This window comes from Schistocerca cancellata, chromosome 1 (genome assembly GCF_023864275.1).
Source record: "Schistocerca cancellata isolate TAMUIC-IGC-003103 chromosome 1, iqSchCanc2.1, whole genome shotgun sequence".
Lineage (NCBI taxonomy): Eukaryota > Metazoa > Arthropoda > Insecta > Orthoptera > Acrididae > Schistocerca > Schistocerca cancellata.
In genome coordinates, this window is record NC_064626.1 from 255,832,796 (window position 1) to 255,859,338 (window position 26,543).

Below are 26,543 nucleotides of genomic sequence, written 5' to 3' on the forward strand. Positions count from 1 at the left end.
GCACGGCGCCAAACACGCATACGACCATCATTGGCACCAAGGCAGAAGCGACTCTCATCGCTGAAGACGACACGTCTCCATTCGTCCCTCCATTCACGCCTGTCGCGACACCACTGGAGGCGGGCTGCACGATGTTGGGGCGTGAGCGGAAGACGGCCTAACGGTGTGCGGGACCGTAGCCCAGCTTCATGGAGACGGTTGCGAATGGTCCTCGCCGATACCCCAGGAGCAACAGTGTCCCTAATTTGCTGGGAAGTGACGGTGCGGTCCCCTACGGCACTGTGTAGGATCCTACGGTCTTGGCGTGCATCCGTGCGTCGCTGCGGTTCGGTCCCAGGTCGACGGGCACGTGCACCTTCCGCCGACCACTGGCGACAACATCGATGTACTGTGGAGACCTCACGCCCCACGTGTTGAGCAATTCGGCGGTACGTCCACCCGGCCTCCCGCATGCCCACCATACGCCCTCGCTCAAAGTCCGTCAACTGCACATACGGTTCACGTCCACGCTGTCGCGGCATGCTACCAGTGTTAAAGACTGCGATGGAGCTCCGTATGCCACGGCAAACTGGCTGACACTGACGGCGGCGGTGCACAAATGCTGCGCAGCTAGCGCCATTCGACGGCCAACACCGCGGTTCCTGGTGAGTCCGCTGTGCCGTGCGTGTGATCATTGCTTGTACAGCCCTCTCGCAGTGTCCGGAGCAAGTATGGTGGGTCTGACACACCGGTGTCAATGTGTTCTTTTTTCCATTTCCAGGAGTGTAGAACAAGCATGAGACCAGCTCAGTCATCAGTTCTGCCTCGATCCAGGTTTATCCTAGTCCAGTTACAATGGTTGCCTCAAGAGAGGATACAACGACTTTATGACACCCTTCCCAATCGAATTATGCGTGTATCCAGGCCAGAGGGGGTGCAACGCCTTACTGCTAGAAGGGTAGATACTATTAATTTCATTGTTTTTTGTAATCACTAAAATAACGCCACATACCCTCTCGAACTGTGAGGTTCGATTTCATTTCCTCCCTAGCCTCTCTTCTCAGTGAATCACTTATTTTTGGTCAGGTAGTCTACTTACCTTGAGGTCGTTGTTTTTACTGCACTGCAGGTCCACAGATCCACATTTTGGTCGAGTTGATTTCTCTTTACAAATAACAAACAGGAACTTCGAGTAACATTTGTTTGCTATTTCTAAGTAGGAAAACAAAGACATATTGTCTCTCGATTAGTCAGAGTTTCCAACAAATTATTTAATAAAATTCCTTAGGTTACAGCCAATATTATCTCTTCAGTCGGGCTCGCAAGGTAGAACACATAATATGACACTTTGTAACGAGTAATTCCAGGTAAGCTACAAATGGGTTCACTAGCAGTCCTTCTACTTTACTACAAGCTTGTTTCGGCTATAGAGCCATTCGAAAACCTGTAGATGTTACATTTGGTGAGTCTATTACGTTTATAAAAGTTGTACAGAAAGGTCAGTCTGCATACATATTTGCGTCTAGTTGGGGTAGATGCACATATTGTATCAGTGAGTAAACTGGCGACTGTCTATTTGTTATTAGATCGCTATAACCATGAAGTTTGGTTTATGCAGAATATTTTGTGAAATATTTTTTATTGTTGAATTACAGTTTATTCTCGCTGATGCTTTGTGTTAACAGTGCAATCTTTGCTAGCAAATGACGTTAGTTGAGTTTCATTGCTAGAATGATTTTGTTATAATTTCTATCTTTGACATTCTGTTTGCTGTGATTTTCATCTTTTCACGTTTTCCAAGATGCCAATAAAATTTTTTAGGTAATTTTTTGTTTGAGATTGATTTCTTCATTAAGGATAGTGTTTGGATAATTTTTTGTTTTTGTATATATATTTCTAGTGCTTGCAAGATGTCCATGGTATGTTCCTTTGATATTCTGTGTTGACTTTGTAATGTATTTTCGATATAATCTGTTTTGTGGTTTTGCTTTTTGAGATGCTGGTTAAAGCTTCGTTGATTGCTGTCGCAATTTATTGTGTGCTCCTTGAATCTAATGTTAAAATTTCTTCCTGTTGGACCGTTATAGAATTTTTCGTAGTCGTTATACAATGTTTTGTATACGTCTGGGTTGTCGGGATTTTGGTTTTTCTGGACGGAAGTTTCGTTTTTAGATTATCGTTTCTTTTGAAAGCTAGTTGTATGGTTGGTTTCTTTTAGATTTGGTGTATTTTATTCGATGTTTGACCCAAGTATATCATTGGTACCTAATTTGTAGTTGTTTACTTTTATTTTCGCTTATTAATTTTATGCATTTGTGAATGATTAGAGCTTTCCTCCCTCTTATCATGTGTGGTTTCCGGTCCTCCTACCCTGACTACTAGCTTCTTAAACTTATCCGTCTCCTCTCCCTCCAATTTATCTGCCATCGCTCCGCTATTTTTGTTTCGCTTGACCTCCAGAATACCTATCACCATGTATGACATACCAGACTCCTTTTCAAGCTCCAGACGTACACAGCAAATAGTGTGGCATCCTTTTTTTCTGATTGTGACTTAGGGAGCGGTGTTGCTTTCTATTGGTTCAGCTTAACGTGGCACGTTCCCGAAATATCGCATAACTTGTTTTGTGTTTAACGCGACGAAATGGCTCCTCAACGTGAACTAGCAGGAACTTGACGTCACGAAACTCGTAGAGGATCGCATCAGAGTTAGGTAACTCGTTTCGTGTGCCGACGGCTTAGGTCTGACGCGCTGTGTTGCGCTGTGCTCCACAGGTGGACGAGGCTTCGGTGACGACGGCGAGCTTCAAGTCGCTGTACCGCGGGAGCGAGCTGGTGGTGGCGGGGCGGCTGTTCGACGACGGCCGCAGCCCCGGCGCGGTGGGCCCCTGGTACCGGGTGGACAGCAGCTTCGGCAACGCCAGCGTCGCCGAGGCGGCGGTGGCGGCCGCGCCGTCCGCGGAGCGCCTCTGGGCCTACCTCAGGGTGCGCCAGCTGCTGGACCAAAATGCCGCCAGCCCCGACCAGGCCGTCCGAGAAGAGGCCAAGCGGATCGCTCTCCAGGTAGGCACGCGCCACTCTGTAATCACGCTAGCGGCGGTGGTGTATGTGAAATAATGAACAGTTAGGGTAAGCACAGGAATATGTGCCTGTGTGTGTGTGTGTGTGTTTGTGTGTGTCTGTGACGGCTGGTCCCGGGGTAGGTTCGAGTCCTCCCTCGGGCACGGGTGTGTGTGTTTGTCCTTAGGATAATTTAGGTTAAGTAGTGGGTAAGCTTAGGGACTGATGTCCTTAGCAATTAAATCCCATAAAATTTCACACACATTTGAACATTCTTTGTGTGTGTGAAATCTTATGGGGCTAAACTCCTAAGGTCATCAGTCCCTAAGCTTACACACTACTTAACCTAAATTATCCTAAGGACAAACACATACACCCGTGCCCGAGGGAGGACTCGAACCTCCGCGGGGACCAGCCGCACAGCCCATGACTGCAGCACCTTAGACCGCTCCGCTGATCGTGCGCGGCTATGCACAGGATGCTTGTGAAACTACACTCCTGGAAATGGAAAAAAGAACACATTGACACCGGTGTGTCAGACCCACCATACTTGCTCCGGACACTGCGAGAGGGCTGTACAAGCAATGATCACACGCACGGCACAGCGGACACACCAGGAACCGCGGTGTTGGCCGTCGAATGGCGCTAGCTGCGCAGCATTTGTGCACCGCCGCCGTCAGTGTCAGCCAGTTTGCCGTGGCATACGGAGCTCCATCGCAGTCTTTAACACTGGTAGCATGCCGCGACACCGTGGACGTGACCCGTATGTGCAGTTGACGGACTTTGAGCGAGGGCGTATAGTGGGCATGCGGGAGGCCGGGTGGACGTACCGCCGAATTGCTCAACACGTGGGGCGTGAGGTCTCCACAGTACATCGATGTTGTCGCCAGTGGTCGGCGGAAGGTGCACGTGCCCGTCGACCTGGGACCGGACCGCAGCGACGCAAGGATGCACGCCAAGACCGTAGGATCCTACGCAGTGCTGTAGGGAACCGCACCGCCACTTCCCAGCAAATTAGGGACACTGTTGCTCCTGGGGTATCGGCGAGGACCATTCGCAACCGTCTCCATGAAGCTGGGCTACGGTCCCGCACACCGTTAGGCCGTCTTCCGCTCACGCCCCAACATCGTGCAGCCCGCCTCCAGTGGTGTCGCGACAGGCGTGAATGGAGGGACGAATGGAGACGTGTCGTCTTCAGCGATGAGAGTCGCTTCTGCCTTGGTGCCAATGATGGTCGTATGCGTGTTTGGCGCCGTGTAGGTGAGCGCCACAATCAGGACTGCATACGACCGAGGCACACAGGGCCAACACCCGGCATCATGGTGTGGGGAGCGATCTCCTACACTGGCCGTACACCACTGGTGATCGTCGAGGGGACACTGAATAGTGCACGGTACATCCAAACCGTCATCGAACCCATCGTTCTACCATTCCTAGACCGGTAAGGGAACTTGCTGTTCCAACAGGACAATGCACGTCCGCATGTATCCCGTGCCACCCAACGCGCTCTAGAAGGTGTAAGTCAACTACCCTGGCCAGCAAGATCTCCGGATCTGTCCACCATTGAGCATGTTTGCGACTGGATGAAGCGTCGTCTCACGCGGTCCGCACGTCCAGCACAAACGCTGGTCCAAGTGAGGCGCCAGGTGGAAATGGCATGGCAAGCCGTTCCACAGGACTACATCCAGCATCTCTACGATCGTCTCCATGGGAGAATAGCAGCCTGCATTGCTGCGAAAGGTGGATATACACTGTACTAGTGCCGACATTGTGCATGCTCTGTTGCCTGTGTCTATGTGCCTGTGGTTCTGTCAGTGTGATCATGTGATGTATCTGACCCCAGGAATGTGTCAATAAAGTTTCCCCTTCCTGGGACAATGAATTCACGGTGTTCTTATTTCAATTTCGAGGAGTGTATAAATACGCTGAAGCTGACAAAACTCATGTGATTTCACCTAATACAGCGTCGGACCTCCTTTTGTCCAGTGTAGTGCGGTAAATTGACGTGGCACGGACTCAACAAGTCGCTGGAAGTCCCCTGCAGAAATATTGAGCAGTGCTGCCTCTATAGCCGTCCATAATTCCGAAAGCGTTGCCAGTGCAGGATTTTGTGCACTAACTGGCCACACGATTATGTCCCATAAATGTTTCGATTGGACACATGTCGAGCAATCTAGGTCGCCAAACCATTCGCTCGAACTGTCCAGAAAGTTCTACGAACCAGTCACGAATAATTGCAATGGCACATGGCGCATTGTCATCCATAAAAATTCCATCGTTGCTTGGCAACAGTCAATGCGCAAGAAAATTCCATGGAAACACAGCCCACACCTTTAAGGAGCCACCACCAGCTCTCATAACGGTCTGTTGACAATTTGGTTAATACAAAAATGGCTCTGAGCACTATGGGACTTAACATTTGAGGTCATCAGTCCCCTACAACTTAGAACTACTTAAACCTAACTAACCTAAGGACATCACACATATCCATGCCCGAGGCAGGATTCGAACCTGCGACCGTAGCGGTCGCACGGTTCCAGACTGAAGCGCCTAGGACCGCTCCGCCACACTGGCCGGCGCGACAACTTGGTTCCATTGGTTCGTGGGGTCTGCGCAACACTCGAACTCTACCATCAGTTTTCAGCAACTGAAATAGGATCTCATCTGTCACGGCCACAGTTCTTCTGTCGTCGAGGGTCAAGATCCCGGTAGAGGCGCTGCAGGCGATGTCGTGCTGTTAACAAGGGCATTCGCGTAGGTCGCCTGCTGCCACAGCCCATTAATGTCAAATTTCGCCACATTGTCCAAACGGATACGTTTGTCGTACGCCCCACGTTGATTTATGACGTTATTTCACGCAGTGTTGCCTGTCCGTTAACACTGACAACTCTACGCAAAAGCCGCTGCTCTCAGTCGTTAAGTGAAGGCGCAAACGTTGTGATGAGAAGTAATGCCAGAAATCTGATATTCTACGCACACTCTTGGCACTGAGGACATCACAGTACTGATTTCCCTAACGATTTCCAAAATGGACTGCCCCATGCGATTAGCTCCAAGTACGAATCCGCGTTCAAAGTCTGTCAATTCTCGCCGTGCGGCCATAATCACATCGGAAACTATTTCACTTGAATACCTGAGTACAAACGACAGCTCTACCAATGCACATCCCCTTTATACTTTGTGTATGCGACACTGCAGTCTTCTGTATATGTGCATATCGCTATCCCACGACTTTTCCACCTCAGTGTACTATAGAAACTTGAGTTTGCTAATTGGTATTTGATTTTTATTATTAACCAGCTGTTAATCAGTGGTTTCGCAACTATACGGACCTGTCGCGTATACAATGTTTGAGAAAGTGAAGCTCCCAGAAGACAATGTCGGGTGTCGTACCATCGCCGGGTATGTAAACAGCTCTCTGTGGTAGGTAGAATGGCCTCCAGAGTTCACTGTTATTGTTCATGTTTAGTGTTTTTTCCACGACTGGCAGCGTATGTAAGAGGTGTAAACAACGTCAGAATTTGAGTGATCACTGTGAAGGCCACGGAGATGCTTCGTACTCGTCTGAGACTGTGTTATCAGCGCCAGACAGAGTTTGAAAGGGGCCTGCATTTGACAGCCTAGTCGAATGACAGCAAAACTAAAAACAATCCAGATACACCAACACACAACTGTAATGCACACTGACACCAGAAAACTCATCCCTCAACACAAACACAAAATGGTACCTCATAAAATACCACAACCAGCTCACGCACAAAATTGGTATGTACTTCCGGAAACATAGAATTTAAAGTATCTTCAAGACAAAAAAAGTAAAGAAACAAAAAAATTAAAAACTGTAAAGAAAGAAAATGTAAATGCAACATTTCAAGAATATATCAGTTAAAATGTAATATCTGCAACTCTAAATATATTATAATCACTTCAGTAAATTTCAATATCGTGTACAAAGCACATAGAATGGCACTGAAGACTGAATGTACCAACTCCACAAGTGAAGAACATGGAATAAAATAAAATCACCGCCACACACTGATAAATGCAGACATAGCTATTTATGTCACACCAAAAGACAGGGACTGCTCTCAAAGAAGAATAATTCAAACCGAAGACAATAAATAAAAATGGAAATATACTAAATGGCAAAACAATTAAGCCAGTATTCTCACTAATTATGCCCCTATCATCCCCCACCTTCTCCATCCCTATCCCCCACCTCCATTGCTATTCCTTAGAATTGTCATGATCCCTCCGTCAGCCCTACAGAAAGTATCAAGAGTATGTCAGCCCGCAACTGGCTGTCTTGTGTGCACTAAAATGCTAAATGTGGTCTATCGATTGGAAACCTTTATTGTGTGCATCTAATACCTACAGAAGAAAACATGGAAAGGACATAAAAAGGAAACTAAGTGATAAATTGCAATCTTATATTTTTAAATAGCTAGATAATATCTACCAAGGATCACTACAGCTCTTGCGAAAACGTGTATAATAAAATAATTGATCATGTATTACAGACTACTAATGATGCCTTGCAGAAATGGGTGAAACACATTTGGTAAGAAATAAAAAATTCATTTGCAAAAGGCGGCATTTTTGTATTTGATAAATGTAACTATCAGCAGAGGAAAAATTTCTGCAAATGTTAACAAGATCTATTTAAGACGCGGTAACTTAATCTTATGATCATAAATTATGGATCAAAACAACAAACATAAATAAATGATATAATAATGAAGAATTTATTTATTCTTCATGTCACCCCAACAAAACATCATCATTAAATATAGAAAGACAAACAAAAAACTATATAAAAATAAAATGTTAAGCGACACTGGCACACCCCGACGAAAAAAATCCTTCTCGATTATGTCTCCGAACCTACCCCTTGTGATCCCATAACTATCCATGCCATTCGACCCTTCCTTTAGCGTGTACCAGTACATGTGGTGATTGATCAGCCCTGCCACCATTTTCCATGCTTAAGGGATTCAATGATATCTTCTTGAGCCCATATTATTTGCTATGACACGTGGTGAGACGTGCGGTAGGGAAACGTGTAAGATAATGGTTTCGCTATTCCACAGCGAAAGAGATTTTCTGTTTATCATAGCTTCTCACTGGTTGCTGTTGTACATTACTGAACTCAGTGTAGCTATCTAAAAACGCTGAGGCATGGGAGCTGTGGTTCCTTATTTTTGGAAGCAGACTTCTCTCTCTTCATGGTCCACAATGAACTGGTTTAACGTACGTCTCTATCATGTCACACTAGCAGTTTGAATTAATCATTGCCGTTGGGTCATCTTCTTCGAAAACAACAGCACACCAAACTATCACATGACAGATATGAAGTAGTCGTTCCTGAGGGTTTGCTGATGCGTAGTAGCGAAAATTTGTTTGTTTACATTACCTGACAAGCGGAAGTGGTCCTCATCAGGGGAAATCAAGAAATTCCTCACACACAGCTTTGAGAGTTTGAAGGTCTCTCGTACTTAATTCGTAGGTCACCATCATTTTGTAGCGGTGCATGTGAAGATCAAAGTGCAACATTCTTCATAGACTCTTATCAGACAATCTCAGGACCACTGCATGTTGTGTTGAAGTGCTGAACGCTTTGGAGATTGCTGGATGAACAGTGTCACACACGCCAAGTTTTCTGCCGTTGTTACTATCTGAGGTGGGTCAGTTGATTTTCTTTTCAGTGCAGAACCTAGCGTTGTGAAGCTTGATAGCCAAGCTCGAATAGTTTTTATATCAGGAACAAAACAATATCGACCAAGTTCGAGCCGAACGCGAAATGCTCGTTGATCACAGAACCACAATTACGAACGTTCTTCTCCACAACAAACGCACGATGCTCACCTACTGCAAATGGCACGTACACCGCCATCGATGGAGACTCCCTCCACATTAGTAATCCAACCACAACTCTCACAGCGGCACCTACAAATAAGAGAGGTCGTTTTGCCGTCCCTGTACTAGCTACAGAATACTGGTTAAAATACAAAAACGACAGCACTGATATTTTGGGGGGAACTTTAAACGGATATCGAAAGGACCGGCGACTGGGATACGAAAGTGGTACATTTTTGCAGCAGAGAAGAAACTCATATTCATTGAGATGGAAATTGAAGCTGCATATGAGACAGTTTGGTCATGAACAGTTTGGGCATGACTCAGTATCAGGCATAGGCATAACATATAAATGGATCATTCTGTCAGCGACCAGAGTCACCTCGTAAAGTAAATGAAAACGTTAGAGAGAAACTCAGAACGCTAGTGTGTAAGTTGCTGAATCAAACTGTAATCATCGGAGGAGACGTTAATCGTCCATCGATCAGTTACTTGATTACGGTTTAGGTAGTGGTGGATTTGCCAAGACATCTTGCGAAACATTACTAAACACCTTTTCTTAGAACCACCTAGGACAGATAGTTGGGAACCCCATTGTTGATGAAAATTCATTGCATGTAGCGGCAGCAAATACACTGTAGGACAAAAAATGTACATGTATAGGCAAACAAATTATGAAAATTTCAGGGAATTTGGGTGACTTATTCAAAAGGAAGAGCGTCACAAATTGAACTAGTCTATAACGCGTAGCCCCACACCCCCCACTGGCTCTTCTTCAAGCAGTTATTCAGCTTGTCATTGTTTGGTAGAGTTGTTGGAAGTCCTCCTGGGGGATATACCAAATTCTGTGAAATTGGCGCCTTAGATCGCCAAAATACCGAGCTCCTTTCCTATACCTTACCAGACGTTCTAAATGGGGAGAGATCCGGTCACTTTGCTGGCCAAGATAGGCTTTGGCAAGCACGAAGGAAAGCAGCAAAAACTCTCACCGTGTGCGGACATTATCAAGCTGAAATGTAAATCAATGTAAATCCAGCGTGGTTTGCAAAAAAAAAAAAAAAAAAAAAAAAAAAAAAAAAAAAAAAAAAAAAAAAAAAAAATGCAAATGTGTGTGAAATCTTATGGGACTTAACTGCTAAGGTCATCAGTCCCTACTTAACGTAAATTATCCTAAGGACAAACACACCCATGCCCAACAGAGGACTCGAACCTCCGCCGGGACCAGCCGCACAGTCTGTGGTGTCACCGCCAGACACCACACTTGCTAGGTGGTAGCTTTAAATCGGCCGCGGTCCATTAGTACATGTCGGACACGCGTGTCACCACTGTCAGTAATTGCAGACCGAGCGCCACCACACGGCAGGTCTAGAGAGACGTACTAGGACTCGCCCAGTTGTACGACGACTTTGCTAGCGACTACACTGACGAAGCCCTTCTCTCATTTGCCGAGAGACAGTTAGAATAGCCTTCAGCTAAGTCCATGGCTACGACCTAGCAAGGCGCCATTAACCATATCTGAGAGTCTCACTTGTATTATCAAGAGCGATGTACCACAAGGATGAATTAAAGTTAAGTAAACAGAAGCTCCGTACTTTTCTTTATAGCATTCATTAAGTATCCTGTTTCAGAACTCACGCCAGCCGGCGTGTGTGTACGCGTGCATTTCGGCTACTTCCGAGTGGCGTGGCTGTCTTGCAACGCCACAACACAGTCCATGACTGCAGCGCCTGAGACCGCTCGGCTAATCCCGCGCGGCTACGTGGTTTGCCATGAAGGGCAACGACACGTGGAATATCGTCGACGTACCGCTGTGATGTGATGGTGCCGCGGATGACAGCCAGATATCTCCCGCTACGAAATGAAATGGCACCCCAGACTATTGTGGGTCCTGCTGGTCTGTAATTTCGTTCACTGGAGTAGAATTGTCAACACTGATGAGTTCTTTTCGAACTAAGTCCCACTGATCAGCAAATATGTCAATTTGCTTTAAATGTTTAGAAACACTGGGTGATCAAAAAGTCTGTATAAATTTGAAAACTGAATAAATCACGGAATGATGTAGATATGGAGGTACAAATTGACACACATGCTTGGAATGACATGAGGTTTTATTAGAACAAAAAAAAATACAAAAGTTCAAAAAATGTCCGACAGATGGCGCTTCATCTGATCACAATAGCAATAATTAGCATAACAAAGTAAGACAAAGCAAAGATGATGTTCTTTACTGCAAATGCTCAATATGTCCACCATCATTCCTCAACAATAGCTGTAGTCGAGGAATAATGTTGTGAACAGCACTGTAAAGCATGTCCGCCAGTCATGGTGAGGCTTTGGCGTCGGATGTTGTCGTTCAGCATCCCTAGAGATGTCGGTCGATGACAATACACTTGCGACTTCAGGTAACCCCAAAGCCAATAATCGCACGGACTGAAGTCTGGGGATCTGGGAGGCCAAGCATGACGAAAGTGGCGGCTGAGCACAAGATCATCACCAAACGACGCGTGCAAGAGTTCTTTCACGCGTCTAGCAATATGGGGTGAAGGACCATCCTGCATAAACATCGTACGTTCCAGCAGGTGTTTATCAGCCAGGCTGGGGATGATGCGATTCTGTAACATATCGGCGTACCTCTCACCCATCACGGTAGCAGTTACAAAATGTTTTGCTGTCCAGTGCCATCTGTCGGACATTTTGTTCTAACAAAACCCCATGCCATTTCAATCATGTGTGTCAATTTTTACCTCTCTATCTACATTATTCCGTGGTTAATTAAGTTTTCAAATTTATACTGACATTTTTATCACTCGGTATAAACATTTGCACTTCACATAACGTGAAAACGTAGTATCTTGTATCACAATATCAATGAATCACAGCTGCAATCGGTCAACTTGTGTAAATACCTGGGTTTAATAATTGGTACGGATGTAAAATGAAACGACTACGTGCGATCCTTCATAGATAAGGTTGGCAGACATTTGTTCATTGGCAGAATCCTAGGGAATCGCGACCAGTCTATAAAGGAGATTGGATTCACAACATTCGTGTGAACACTCCTATAAGTGGCAGTCAAGTGAAAAACGAGACAGGTGGGAAAAAAGTAAATATTATTTCAAAAGTAATCCCCGTCACTGTTGATATATTTATCCCGCTATGAGACAGGATGATCAATGCCTTCATGGAAAAATTTTTTGGTTGCCTACGAAAACATTATTGTGCTCAGGCGTGCGTCTCCTCATCCGAAGCAAATAGACGGTCATGAGTGTCTCTGTTCAACCCTCTAAAAATATGGAAATCGCATGGGGGAGAGCTGGACTGTATGGAAGATGCGTAAAAACTACCCAGCGAAACCTCTGCAACGCAACCGAAACAACCTTGGCAACATGTGGGCCCGCTCATGCATTGGTGTAATCGTGGTTCCGTAGGCAATCGCAAACATTTTCAGTAAAAGTGTCGACCGTTTTGTCTCACAGCGGGATAAATAAATTAACAGTTATGGCGATTACTTTTAAAACAATAAATAGTTACTTGAATTTTTTCCATATGCCTCATTTTCATTTGACTGCCTCTTACAGAATAGGGCCCAATTGTTTTGGAATTGTACCAAACAAGACTAACAGAAGGTACTGAACGTTTACAAAATAGGAGAGCGCGAACGGACGCAGGTTTTATCTCCCATGGGGAGTATCAGGGAGAAACTGAATCAGCGGAAAAAGCACATGCTTGAAGACAGACGTAAACAACCCTGTGAAAGTTTACTTAGAAAGTGTTAAGAACCAACTTCAAGCAGTTAATCTAGGAATATACTAAAAGCCTCTACGTATAATCTTCAAAGGGATCGCGAAGACAAAATTAGAGTAATTATAATGAGCACTGAGGCGTTTAATCAATCATTGTGCCAGTGTTCCGTACGTTAATGAAACTGGATAAAGCCATACACTCTGTTATGCATTTCACAGTCGTTTGCGGAGTACAAATGTATATACAGAATTGGTGCGTGATATGCGGGCTATAGCCTTTTTACTAGCTGTTAGTTTATACGTGACAACATTCTCGCCATCGCAGGTTGTCGTCCCCGGTAGTTGACCGTGGAAGTGGAGGTTTCCCAGGAATGGAATTATTCGTGTAGGCCCTTACACCCTTGACACGGTGCCTGCACGACATCGGAGATGGAATGTGTTGTTCGTCAACCATTGAACGTGTTCCATTGAGCCTGGCGACAGGAGTACTCTTCCTCTTATTTCGCAACCATCTCTCGTTTGCTTTTATTATACTTTTGTAAGAGTAAAAAATAGGCTCACTGTCGTACATCTTTATTAGCTCCTAAGCGTTAGGTAGTAGAATGTGCCTCACGTTGGGAGAGAGAGAGAGAGAGAGAGAGAGAGAGGGAGGAGAGAACCTAGTGGAAGAGATTTACATAAGCGTGGATGCAGAGAGAGTAAATACCTTCTGCTGTGTCGCTCACGACGACGCAGGGAAAACAGCGATCAAAGTTTACAAATGATTATTGTTCAAGGAAAGAAAACGTCTGCTTCGACGACAATAATAAAATCACAATTACAACGCCTCACAGTTACGAAGACTTGACCTTATGGTAATTCCAGAGTCTGAAAAAGTAACACAGTTGGGATCTTCATAGATAATTACACCTGCATGAAAAATATTCTACGTCCGATGAAGCTGGCCTGAAAAATACAAGCCTAGGAACAGAAAAGTCTATCCTGGATGTAGTCCGATTGCACCAATGGAAACAACGATGAATGCTGAATACAGCGGCGGCGGTTCCTGCGATGGACTTCGAAATCGTCCTAAGAAGATGGAATGAATACCACCCGCCCGGTGGCTTGGAGAGGCCCTCGAAACCGGAAGGACTGACTTGGTAGCTCTGGCGCAGACCTTTATAGCGGCTGGCGACGAAATACTGGCGGTACCATTTTCTGGCACGTGTGTGGAGGACGCTAATAGGTCCCTTGGAAGTGGCGGTTTCTGGTAGTGCTGGTACAACCGCCTGGTGTCCGTTCGTTACTCTCTTCCGAGAGGCTGAAGCGGGCAGAGGCAATGTAGGCAGCACGTACACCCGAGGTGCCCGAAGGGTTGCCGATCACTCTTGCGAAGATCGCCGGTGCAGCACCTTCCGTATTGCCAATGAAGTATGGCCTCGTCGCAGTCTGGACGACAGCTTTCACCGTAATCGTTCAGTTTACACAGCAATGCGTTTGGAGACACAAATCTCAGCGACTGCCGGAGAACGTTCAAACCTAGGCCACTTTCCGACTTGTCATGTTATTTACGCTTTTAAATACACAGTTCTTTCTTTCTTTCACAGTTTACCTTTCACGCATTACAATCTATTCCGAAATGCATAAAGACCACCAAAAACACAATAACGGAAGACGCGCTCGATACAGACATGTGTAGGAAGTCATGCAGATGCAAATCTGAAAATGCGGCCATTAGCTTGCTCAGAACTTGGCAAAGCCCATAAATGGCTATTTCATTCTATTCGCGCAGGGACTATTCGCAAAAGCGTATCAATTTAAGGGACGTATCTAACAAATATAAGAGGGAAATATGGGTGGCCTTGGTAGCTAGCCCAGCAGCGTGCAGACACACTTGTGATGGTTTACTTTTCTTACAGTACTCTTTCGTGACGGAAGTGACGTCGCTGGTGGTTGTCAAGCCCGATGAAACATCGATATCCGACCTGGAATCGCCACCTCTCTCCCCAGGCGTAGCATATAAGCCCGGCGTGTTCCAAGGTAAGTACCAGCAGTGTCAGCATGTACAGCTAAGCGTCGCTTTCAACAGATAATCGCCACGCTGTCCTTTTAACGTTAACAAACACACAGTACCTGCCACACCATAACTGAACCTTTTATATCCTAATTTCAATTTTGTGATAAAGTTATTGTATCAATTTTGCTTCCGCATCACAATACAACTTACAATAATGCTTGTTTTTGGTGTAAACGTTATTTCAACTTAAGTGATACTTGAAGCTGGCTTAACACGATAAGAAACTACTATTTCTTTTCCTTTGCTTTTATTGTTTTCTTCTTCACTTACTTAACCGTGCATTCTATATACACTGAAACGCCATTGAAACTGGTATAGGGATGTGTATTCAAATACATAAATATGTTAAAAGGCAGAATATGGCGCTGCGGTCGGCAATATAGGACAACAAGTGACTGGTGCAGTTGTTAGATCGGTTACTGCTGCTACAATGGATGGTTATCAAGATTTAAGTGACTTTTAATGTGGTGTTATAGTCGGCGTACGAGCGCTGGGACACAGCATCTCCAAGGTACCGAAGACGTGAGGCTTTTTCCGTACGGCCATTTCACGAGCGTACCGTTAACATGAGGAGTCAAATGTCCGACATCGCTGCGGCAGAAAGAAGATTATGCAAGGGCGGGACCATAGAAGACTGAAGAGAATCGTTCAACGTGACAGAAGTGCAACCCTTACACAAATTGCTGCAGATTTCAGTGCTGGGTCATAAACAAATGTCAGCGTACTAAAAATTCAACGGAACATCATCGATATGGACTTTTGGAGCCGAAGGCCCACTCATGTACCATTAATGACTGCATGAAACAAAGCTTTACGCCTTGCCTGGGCCCGTTAATACCGATACGCCTAGATACCACTCTTACAGGTGACGCCCGTAACCATCCTGTCTGATCACGTGCCTCCATTCATGTCCATTGTGCATTCCGACGGACTTGGGCAATTCCAGCAGGACAATGCGACACCCCACACATCCAGAATTGCTACATATTGACTTCAGGAACACTCTTCTGAGTTTAAACACTTCCGCTGGCTACCAAACTCCCCAGACGTGAACATGATTGAGCTTACCTGGGATGCTTTGCAACGTGCTGTTTAGAAGAGACTCAACCCCCTCGTACTCTGACGGATTTCAGGACTGCCTTTCAGGATTCATGGTGCCAGTTCCCTCCAGTACTGCTTCAGACATTAGTCGATTCCATGCCACGTTGTCTTGCGGCACCTCTGCGTGCTCACTTGGGCCCTACACGGTATTTGCCAGGTACCTGTACCAGTTTTTTGGCTCTTCAGTGTACGTATAACATGTTCTAAGTTAGATCTAATACAACATAGAGAAATTACAGTTTACATTCTTTCAACATAAGCACAACAATGAAGATAAATTCCGGTATGTAGGTTTACAGATTGAGCGCTAGCAGTAATGGACATAAGAATGGCAGAAGAAGGTTGGAGGCAGTAACGTGATAATACACAATTAACGAATATAAGGGAACAAAAGCGGTGTGATTTACTGTTAAAGGAAGCATAAAAAAGCGTAACTGCGAGAAACACTGACTCTGATGTTTGGCAAGGGGAAAATTGGCGATACACAGTGGGTTGATTTTTGGGGAAACGTTATGAGGGTGACAGGCAAAATGCTTCAGCTTCTTCTTAAAAGCCATTGACATTGAAATGTTCGGGGTTACTTGTTACAGAGGCGGATGGCAGTGAAAGATATGTAGTTTCCGAATGTTTTTGTTTTATGAAAGGGCGCAGCTAGGATACTTATATAGATAAGTGATCTTGTGTTTAGATAGAGGGTATTGAACCTTTGGTGTGAGGTACTAGAATGCTTGCGTGCTAGGGACGAGATGAAGTAGACACAACGTGTGGTATACATGAAATGTATTCATAGTTGCGAATATGGACAACCATCAGCTGTATAACGGAATGGCGACGTATTATAGTCACGTATCTTGTTCTGCCAAAAGCAACCGAACTATGACTGACATAGGCGAATGTTGCAGATGTAGCGCACACATACAGTCATGATTAGTTCTAAGCATATACTGTTTTCATTGTTCATGCCGTGCTGGATCACATCACCATAGTGCAGGTTCGGCAGAACAAGTGACTAAGCAAGTTTACAATCCACATTCTATTGAAAGATGCCTCGAAAGTTTTGGAGTGCATAGAGCCAAGCGTAAGTGTTTTCCGTCCAGGTGAAATGCTCGTCCAAGTTTACACAAAGTTCTTAATTGTTTTCTGATGAAGCATTGGAATACCTTCAAGAAGACTAGGAAACAATAGTTAGTGGAATTCTGAGCTTATTAATTTCTGATAGGATACTAATATTACTTAGGAATTATTTTCATTTAAGGCCTAGGTTTTGCGATCATTTTGCCACTGAAGGCAGATCATCATTAATTGGACGGTCGAACTCTTGATATTTCCATGTGTGACACATAGGTGAGGCTGGAGTTCTTCGCATATTTACAAGAGGCTACAACCGACAAGATATCTTTGACACACAATGAAAACAAAAGTAGGCCCACTCCTGATTCCTGGATGACTGCCCATTTCCACAAACATATACTATTGTCTGTTTTTCACGTAGCTTTCAAACGACTTCAGCACACTGTCTGAAAAATTTATATGTCGCATATTTGTGAAAAATGTGTCAAATTTGACAGTACCAAATGCTTTGCTGAAGTCTAGTAGAGTCAGGATTGTGGCATCGCGTTTGTCCATGGCATATTTCAAAACATCAGTTGCTTTAATTAATGCAGTGTTTCTACTAAGATGGTTACGAAACCTGGTGTGATATTTGTCACATAAGTTGAATTTGCTTAAATGACGATAATTTGCTTCTGAACAATATATTCCAGGTCTTTGGACATAGTATGCAAACTGGTCGGTAATCACAAAGCCATTGCGGATTTTCCTTCTCAATGATACGTCGGAATATGCTTATTTCCCATGGAGTGGGATATGTTCCATTTTCTAGAGGAAAATAAAATATGTGTGTAAAACATATATTAAGCTACCTGCAATATACTTGATCCTGGATATGCTCATACCGTCATTGCATATCGCTTCAGAATAGGTTCTCATTATCGCTTTTCTTATTGCATTTATTGTAATGCGTTTTAGATGGAAAGTGTCGCTCTTAGTTGTGTAATCAGGTATATCCGCAGGCGTCAGTTTTTGGAAGCATGGCGGTTGACTGGTGCAAGAAGAAATTCAGTTCGTCGGCTAAGACCTAAAAGTTTCTGATTTCGTCTTTCCAATACCTAAGTTGTGGAGATTCCTCCACAGAATTGCGGGTTTCATACCGCTACACACAGAGGAGCATGCGTGCCTGATTATGGCATTACGAACGCATTGCTTTACAATCCTTCATAGCTTTCTCTAATCTTCTTAGTGATCCGGTATTGAATTTTCCTTTAAACCTCTGTGAGCGGCATTTCTATTGATCATAATTTAAGGTAAGTCCATTTTCAGCGAAGAAAGAAGAGTATTTTTGCACGGATTGATAGCAGCGTATTTTTTGTAGAGAGCAGTGGTTTTACTAGTAAATTCATGGATTTTGCCATCAATAGCGTTTCCTCTAACTACAAAACAGAACGATTCCATACAGAAAAAGCTTTTAAAAAGAAACAATTGCGACATATCATAATTATTATCATCAACAGTAGAAACATAGTCAGTTCATTATCAAATGGCGATGTGTCGTTATAGTAAGAGTCAATATTATGAGCGGACAGAATCATTAAAATCGAATGAGGAAAACTGGAAGCAAAAAAAGGCTATTGTTAAAATACTACTGTTTAATTTCTGTGCAAAAATAAAATCTCATTTACATAACAACTATATTAACAGTACAGAATGTCAAGTCAAAACACCCTTCTGGCGTCTAAATTTCCAAATTGTTATTTTGTTGAGCAACCAGTTTCAGCGATGTGTTGCATCATCTTCAGACCCGCTGACTGATTTGTAGGAAGAGTCCCATCTCTGGTCCAGTGAAAATAGGGGCCAGCACTCAATGACTGGTATCCGTAGATTTTTGCTTGATACATCTATGACTTCAGTCATCATCTATTCTGATAATTGAAGTAATCCCTGTGTCGAGTAAAAATCTACGGATACCATTCACTGAATGCTGGCCCCTATTTTGACTGTGCCACAGATAGGAACCTTTCCACAGGTTAGTCAATGGGTCTGAAGATGGCGTAATATATTGCCGAAACGATTTGACGAATAAAATAACAACCCGTAAGTTTAGATGGCTGAAAGGTGTTTTGATTTTAAATTCTGTACTGAACAGCCGAGGTCCCGCAACCATCTGTATAAAGATGGAGATACGGAGATAGTAAAGGTAATTTTGCATTTTCTATATTCTAATTGAGGTGATGACTTATTAGAGTCAAAACTCGGAAAGTGTAGTATATTAACCAATGCAATAAGGCTTTCGTGAATACAAGAGCGCATTTCAAATAGATGGCTCGCTCAGGTCTGACAGTGTCAAATTTCATTGTGAGATTTCATTGCGAGACAAGGCTTCTTTTTGCAGCGGACGACGGTCGGGTGACACTGTGGGCAGGGCCGTTGGACTTTGACCATTCGTCGGTGCCACTCCACTCCGCGCCGAAGTGGCTGCAAGCAGGTGAGTTTTGTGCAAATGCTCTCAGCATAATGCCCCTGCAGGCCAATCTCTCTGGTTTATATTTACTCAAATATTATAAGCTCACAGATTAAAGCTTCTCCGGGCCCAGCTCTCTGATTTCTATTTACTCAAATATTAAAAGTTCTGAGGTTCAAGTTTCTACATGCCCAGCTCTCTGATTTATATTCAGTGAAATATCAAAAGTTTGAAGGCTTCAATTTCATTTCATTAAACGAATTAGCATACATTTTCTGCATAAGTACACACAAGAAGTTTCAAAATGATTTATGCAATTGCCAAAAGCTAGTTATTCTGTATGAATGAAGAGAGACGTTTGGGGCGAATTTAACCTTAGGCATCGAAACTAAAAGATTGCCTTCGCGTAAGTTGTATTTCTCGAATTTTACAGTATTTTTATCCATGGCAAAATTCGCTTGCAGGCTCGCTCGTTTTTTACCAAATGTGGTTCGAGTCGGATCGGTTTTAACGCAAGAACAAAGTGGTCACAAAGTTTCATATTTCAAAAGGTCAGAGCACCACTGCTCTGACACACGCGTGTAAGAACATTTCTTATCAACGAGCTCTGTCAACATTGGAATGGAAGCAAAGTTCATACGGTTTTGATACATTCGCCAGCACCTTCCCCGTCTGCGAGGTTACAACACCAGCTTACTTTCATTCTTGTAGTGTCCTCTTAATATCTTTTTATTTATATTTATTTTGATGTATATTAGGCGGTCGCTTGAGCAGGAACCTACTACGACTATCTGTTCTGCTGACTAATTTTCATTTGCCACCGACAGAACGAGAGAAACTACGTATGTTACTCTCTATTGTGCTGGTACACTTGTCATTGACAGTAGGAGAAAAATATATATATATATTTTATTTTGACTCTTGTTCTTAGGTATATGTCACAGCCGGAAGAAGAAAAACAAAATGTGCTACTCCCTCGTGTTCTGTTATATTTGTCACGGACGGAAGGATAAAATCGAAATACGTTACTCCCTCTTTTTATGAAACATTTGTCATTAACGTAAATAGAAAAACAAAATATGTTACTCCCTCTTACTCTGGTACAATTGTCACCGGCGGAAGGAGAAAAACAAGATCTCTTACTTCCTTTTGTTCTTTTACATTTGTCGCCGACGGAAGGAGAAAAACAAAAAAAATGTTACTGTTTGTCGTTCTGGAACATTTGCCACTGACGGAACGAGACAAACTATGTTACTCTCTCTAGTTCAGATACCTTTGCCACTGACAGAAGCAGATAAAATAAGTTACTTCCTCTTGTTCTGGGAGAAATCAGAGCAAGTAAATGCAAGTCATAAGTGCGCCCCCTTTTTTGTATGATTTTGTTCGATACTGAAAAATTTGAGGTTTCCTACAGTTTAAGTTCAAGATTTTTAACGCTATCTATTTCCAGGCTTCTTCGGAAAGCAGAAATACAATGTGTAGGTCAGACTGCCTATTTCGAAAGACTGTAACTTAAAGACTTTAGAGAACGAGGAAACATTTTTTATTGTATTACAAAACTCACCGGATCTCACGGTACGTGAATTCGACGACGCATTGCGAGATCAGTTCTGGATGCAGTTAATACAGACACACTTGCAAAAGTCGGGGATGGGTTTGGCTATTGGGTTTATGTTTGTCGTGCATTTGGTTCAGGGCAAATTGAACATTTATGAAAAGTTAATGAAACCTTTGCTCCTAACTGTACAGAGTAACACAAACTGTATGTGTATGTATGTGATAGATATATTCGTGTACTGCTTCTTTTTTTTAACAAAACCTTTGTAGTTCTGTGCGTAAGTTATGATTCACTCCAAACTTGTGTCTCGATTCATACACACTATTGGCCATTAAAATTGCTACATCACGAAGAAGACGTGCTAAAGACGCGAAATTTAACCGAAAGGAAGAAGATGCTGTGATATGCAAATGATTAGCTTTTCAGAGCATTCACACAAGGTTGGCGCCGGTGGTGACACCTACAACGTGCTGACATGAGGAGAGTTTCCAACCGATTTCTCATACACAAACAGCAGTGCAGTTGACCGGCGTTGCCTGGTGAAACGTTGTTTGTCGGATTGTAGCCTATCGCATTTGCAGTTTTATCGTATTGCGACATTGCTGCTTGCGTTGGTCGAGATCCAATGACTGTTAGCAGAATATGGAATCGGTGGGTTCAGGAGGGTAATTCGGAACGCCGTGCTGGATTCCAACGGCCTCGTATCACTAGCAGTCGAGATGACAGGCATCTTATCCGCATGGCTGTAACGGATCGTGCAGCCACGTCTCGATCCCAGAGTTAACAGATGGGGACGTTTGCAAGACAACAACCATCTGCACGAACAGTTCGACGACGTTTGCAGCAGCATGGACTATCAACTCGGAGACCATGGCTGCGGTTACCCTTGACGCTGCATCACACACAGGAGCGCCTGCGATGGTGTACTCAACGACGAACCTGGGTGCACGAATGGCAAAACGTCAATTATTCAGATGAATCCAGGTTCTGTTTAAAGCATCATGATGGTCGCATCCGTGTTTGGCGACATCGCTGTGAACGCACATTGGAAGGGTGTATTCGTCATCGCCATACTGGCGTATCAGCCGGCGTGATGGTATGGGGTGCCATTGGTTACACGTCTCGGTCACCTCTTGTTCGCATTGATGGCACTTTGAACAGTGGACATAACATTTCAGATGTGTTACGACCCGTGGCTCTACCCTTCATTCGATCCCTGGGAAACCCTACATTTCAGCAGGATAATGCACGACCGCATGTTGCAGGTCCTGTAATGGGCTTTCTGCATACAGAAAATGTTCGACTGCTGCCCTAGCCAGCACATTCTCCTGATCTCTCACCAATTGGAAACGTCTGGTCAATGGTGGCCGAGCAGCTGGCTCGTCACAATACGCCAGTCACTACTCTTGATGATCTGTGGTATCGTGTTGAAGCTGCATGGGCAGCTGTACCTGTGCACGCCTTCCAAGCTCTGTTTGACTCAATGCCGAGGCGTATCAAGGCCGTTATTACGGCCAGAGGTGGCTGTTCTGGGTACCGATTTCTCAGTATCTATGCACCCAAATTGCATGAAAATGTAATCACATGTCAGTGCTAGTATAATATATTTGTACAATGAATACCCGTTTAATCATGTGCATTTCTTCTTGGTGTAGCAATTTTAATGGCCAGTAGTATAGAAGACATAGTCTTGTGATATCAGATGAATCTATTTTAGTGAATTACAAAGGAATGACTATCAATTTTTTTCACTGCTGCCGATGTTTATTTATTTATTTATTTATTTATTTTTGCAGTGTCTAAGCAATAGTATGGGTTATATTGGTCTCCCAGCCAGACCACACATGCGTCTCAGTTCGTCGTTGACCATGTCCCACAGCATGGAGTTGTGCCAGCCTCTCTCAGATGTTTTCTGCATTGCGGAATCTTTTTAGTTTTTGAATTTAACGAAAAAGTTGTGCAGATAGAAATTTATAAACTAAAGTCTTCAATGAGAGTAGAAAATAAGATGGTAAGCATGAAAGTAAGGAAGGAAGCGTGGTGGTTCCACAGCCAATCCTACAGCAGATGGAGACGTCGTTGTTACGGATACTAGCGTCATCTGTTTGAGACCTGTTGTTGTAATTAAGCCATCCATTACAGAATTGGTAGCTCTCATAATGGGCAGAAATCTCCCTCATCCTACAAGTCACTGCAGTGTTAGTGCCGGTCTTGTGTTACGGTCATTTTGTGTTAGTTTGTTGGTCTTGCATTTGTGTGTTTGTCAGTAGGAGTTACTTTTTTTCTTTTTTTTTTACATGATGACAAGTTTGCAATAATCATTCACGATCTGTACCTACCTTTTTCACTTTTAATACGATCTGGAGCTACTCTGCGTGTAGTGAGTAAGTATGTGCGTTTATGTTCCCGTATATCTATTTTACAAGTTTATATGGTGTAGAATGAAACCACTGGTTGATGTCGACCTGGGAGAAAATAAGTTCTTGTTCCAGATAAAGGTAGGAACATGCGAATCAATACCGATTCCACGAATTATCCCAGAAGATTGTTTGAGGACAGACAGACTCACGTTTATGCCATTTTGAGATTTAGAAAAACATATTTGGTGAAGGTTTACTTTCAATACTGAAAGGAAAACGTAACTGATCTGTCAAATAAGGCATGCAACATTATTGTCATACGTCATTTAGGCCCGCCCCTCGGGCTCCCCGGAGTAGGGACTGCTGGGTCAACAGTTTTTGGTGTTTCCGCTCTCTTTGCTCTCTTTCTAACCCTTGTGGGCCTACTGACGTTGCTGTTCTCAGGGCTGGTATCAAGCTGGCTTTATACGCTAGTACGTTCCTGTTGGTTACAAAGTTCTACGGTGGCAACCTACCACAGCGTCTAGACGACATACGAAGTTACATGTTAATTCCTTGAAGAGTAACTAACGCCCTGGGACCGCTTCTGGGGGCGTGTGCATTTCCGTAAGGCTCTCCCCTTACGGATTACATCACGTAACAATATCTCTCCTAGTTTCGTCTGCCCTCAACATAGTCTCTGCTTCCGCGCCTTGGAACTCCTATCCTCCTTTCTCACAGCTTCAAGTTAACGCTACAGTAGCAAGAAATAATCAATATATTACAGTGGACGTGTATTATCCTGCTGGAAAAGTACATGGCAGTAACTCGGGCATAAATTCCCCTGCATTGTAGGTGGCACTACTTATTTCACCAGGCAGAAATGCCAAATGTGACTGTGCGTTGGGACTGATGGCCCGCTACAGTGAAGTCTGGGGTGGGACCTGTGTATTGCGGACGATTGCACTCTGGAATGGTCAGCTCATCAGGTTTGCCTCATACACGTGTAGGGTCGTTACTCGCACACAGACACAACCAACGCTCAATACTGAAGACAAACTCTCTCCGGACGCCAGAGTAGGCGCAGTGTCGTAGCGTCAGTGGTAGCCTGGCCAGATGTACACATGATCCAAACACTGCTTGAAGTAAACGGTTTCCAATGGTACCTAATGAAATAGCGGGTGCAGCATGTGCACAGATTTCGCCTTTAGGTGATTTTTATCGGCCACCGCTGCTCGCACAGTGCATCGACCTTTACGTGCGTCAGTACTATGCGGACGTCCAGCCACTGTTGAAAGCAGCGACACGCCTCCGATACACTGTGCTCAACATGTGCAGCAGTCCGGCGATTCGTCCATCCAGCTTCCAACAGGCCCATAGTGCGGCCCCATTCAGATGGCTAAAGCTTTTCAACAGGAGTGCGTACATGCCGGTGGGGAATGATTGTACCCCATAATTAATGTTGCAACCACAGTTCACTTCCAACCCAGTATAGTTACAGCCTCCAGAGACAAAACGGTGCACAAATAGGCCTCCTGGGTGTCACCTGATAGTCAATCACCGTGATAAACAAATCACTAACACTGTACACAGCCCTGCGGTGTTGCATTTTATTCGGCAGTGTATTTTAAGTGTTACAGGATTTATTTGGCATCTCACAGCTGTACAGCAAACATGGAGAAAAAAGTTGATGCAACATTCAGCAGAAGTTATCACACATTTAAGAACATTAATATTAGTCAGTATTCCTCAGAGAAACGTCTGAAAGCATTTGTATGGAGCTAGAATTTCAAAAGTTTTACGCTAAGCAGTTTCAGAAAATTTTGATATATTCACAAACCATTTTAAAGCTATAACAGTAAAAACAGTAAAAAAAAAAAAAAACAAACAAACAAAGAAATAGTGGTGGTCATAAATTTAGCACATTTTTTAAACTTTTCAAGTAAGATTTTATTGCGGCCACTAATATAATTATTCATTTTAATTGCAAGTGTAAACTTTCCAACTGGGATAGCTAGTGCAGCAGACAACATGTTTACAGAAATATCTAATTAAAAACAAATTTAAGTCACTGAACCAAGACTCGGTGTAACCTGTAGCTACTTATGTTCATTATTAAGACTAATCAGGATACAAAGAAGTAGTTAATAAGATGATTCTGAGTATTTATGGCAACTAGTCACATATCGGAACTGGAGAGATGATGTGAATGAAAAATACAACACATTTAAGTCATCAAATTACATGATAACTGTTTTTCAGGCTAACAAATTTACGTCTACCGAAAAACCATGGTTTAGTCAAAAAACAAAATTATTTTGCAGAACAGGAAGAAAACTGTAAATGATAGTTTGATACTGATACTTTAGTTTGATGCTGATACTTTAGACTACTACAGCACATACCACAAGTTTTGAGGAAAATACGCCATTCCTTATGCATTAAGCAAGTAGATAAGTACTTCTAAATGGAACAAAATGTTTGCAGATGATATGGTGTTATTAAATACGATGGCTTAGAAGCTAACCGCATTATACATAGATACCGATAAAATGTCAGTTAATAATTTACTTCTTGTTTCTTTCCAGTTTCCATGGTTGTTGCAGTCCTAATTGTGCTCGTGTTTAATTAAGATGATGTAGTTTGTAAGCGCCCTGGCGAAGAAGGTAACCATCCACACACCAGCACTGAGTGCAGCGGGAATTTGCAACAAGGAGCTGCAACGTGAAGTATAGCAAGTGTCTTCCGTGGTACATCAGTCTGCCTGTGTGTTCGCATTGCTTACTGATGAATCAACTAAGTATCAGCATTATAGTTAACGTTACATACAATTATTCGTGCTCATAATCAAACATATTCTTACTGTGTAAAGTAAACCCAACTGTCTTTCTTTATAAACCGCAATGGAAAGTGTACGTCTCAGTACATGTTCTGGACACTGCTAATTCTTCAGTTACGGAGTTATATGGTAAATAAAGTTCTGTGTGGAACTCTCTGACAGATAAAATCCTTTCTGTTTTGCGACGGCGTGTTCCACCAACTGAACAACCCGAGTCAAGACCTCACAGCTTTACTTCCGCCAGTACCTCATCTCCTACCTTACAGACATTACGGAAGTTCTCCCACAGAACTTGCGATACTAGCACTCCTTGAAGAAAGGATACTTCGGTGAAGTAGCTAAGCCACAGCCGGGAGATGTTCCCAGAAAGAATGTTTTTTCACACTGCAGCGGGGCGTGTGCTGATATACAACTTCCTGGAAGATTAAAATTGTGTTCCGGACCAGCCAGGGCCTTTGCATCCCTCGGGCAACTGAGCTACCCAAGCACAACTCAC

At 43.7% G+C, this 26,543-nt stretch overlaps 1 protein-coding gene across 1 annotated transcript in view; it reads left to right on the forward strand.

Annotated features, from left to right (window-relative positions):
* The window catches only part of LOC126170695 (inter-alpha-trypsin inhibitor heavy chain H4-like), a 198,662-nt gene extending 172,447 nt beyond the window's left edge, over window positions 1–26,215 (forward strand). Inside the window, exons 10-13 of the mRNA XM_049920747.1 lie at window positions 2,754–3,041; window positions 14,536–14,656; window positions 19,243–19,335; window positions 25,797–26,215. Coding sequence (XP_049776704.1) covers window positions 2,754–3,041; window positions 14,536–14,656; window positions 19,243–19,335; window positions 25,797–25,840 — 546 coding nt within the window. The 3' untranslated portion in view covers window positions 25,841–26,215. The remainder of the gene's footprint in view (window positions 1–2,753; window positions 3,042–14,535; window positions 14,657–19,242; window positions 19,336–25,796) is intronic.
* Window positions 26,216–26,543: the final 328 nt, after the last annotated feature.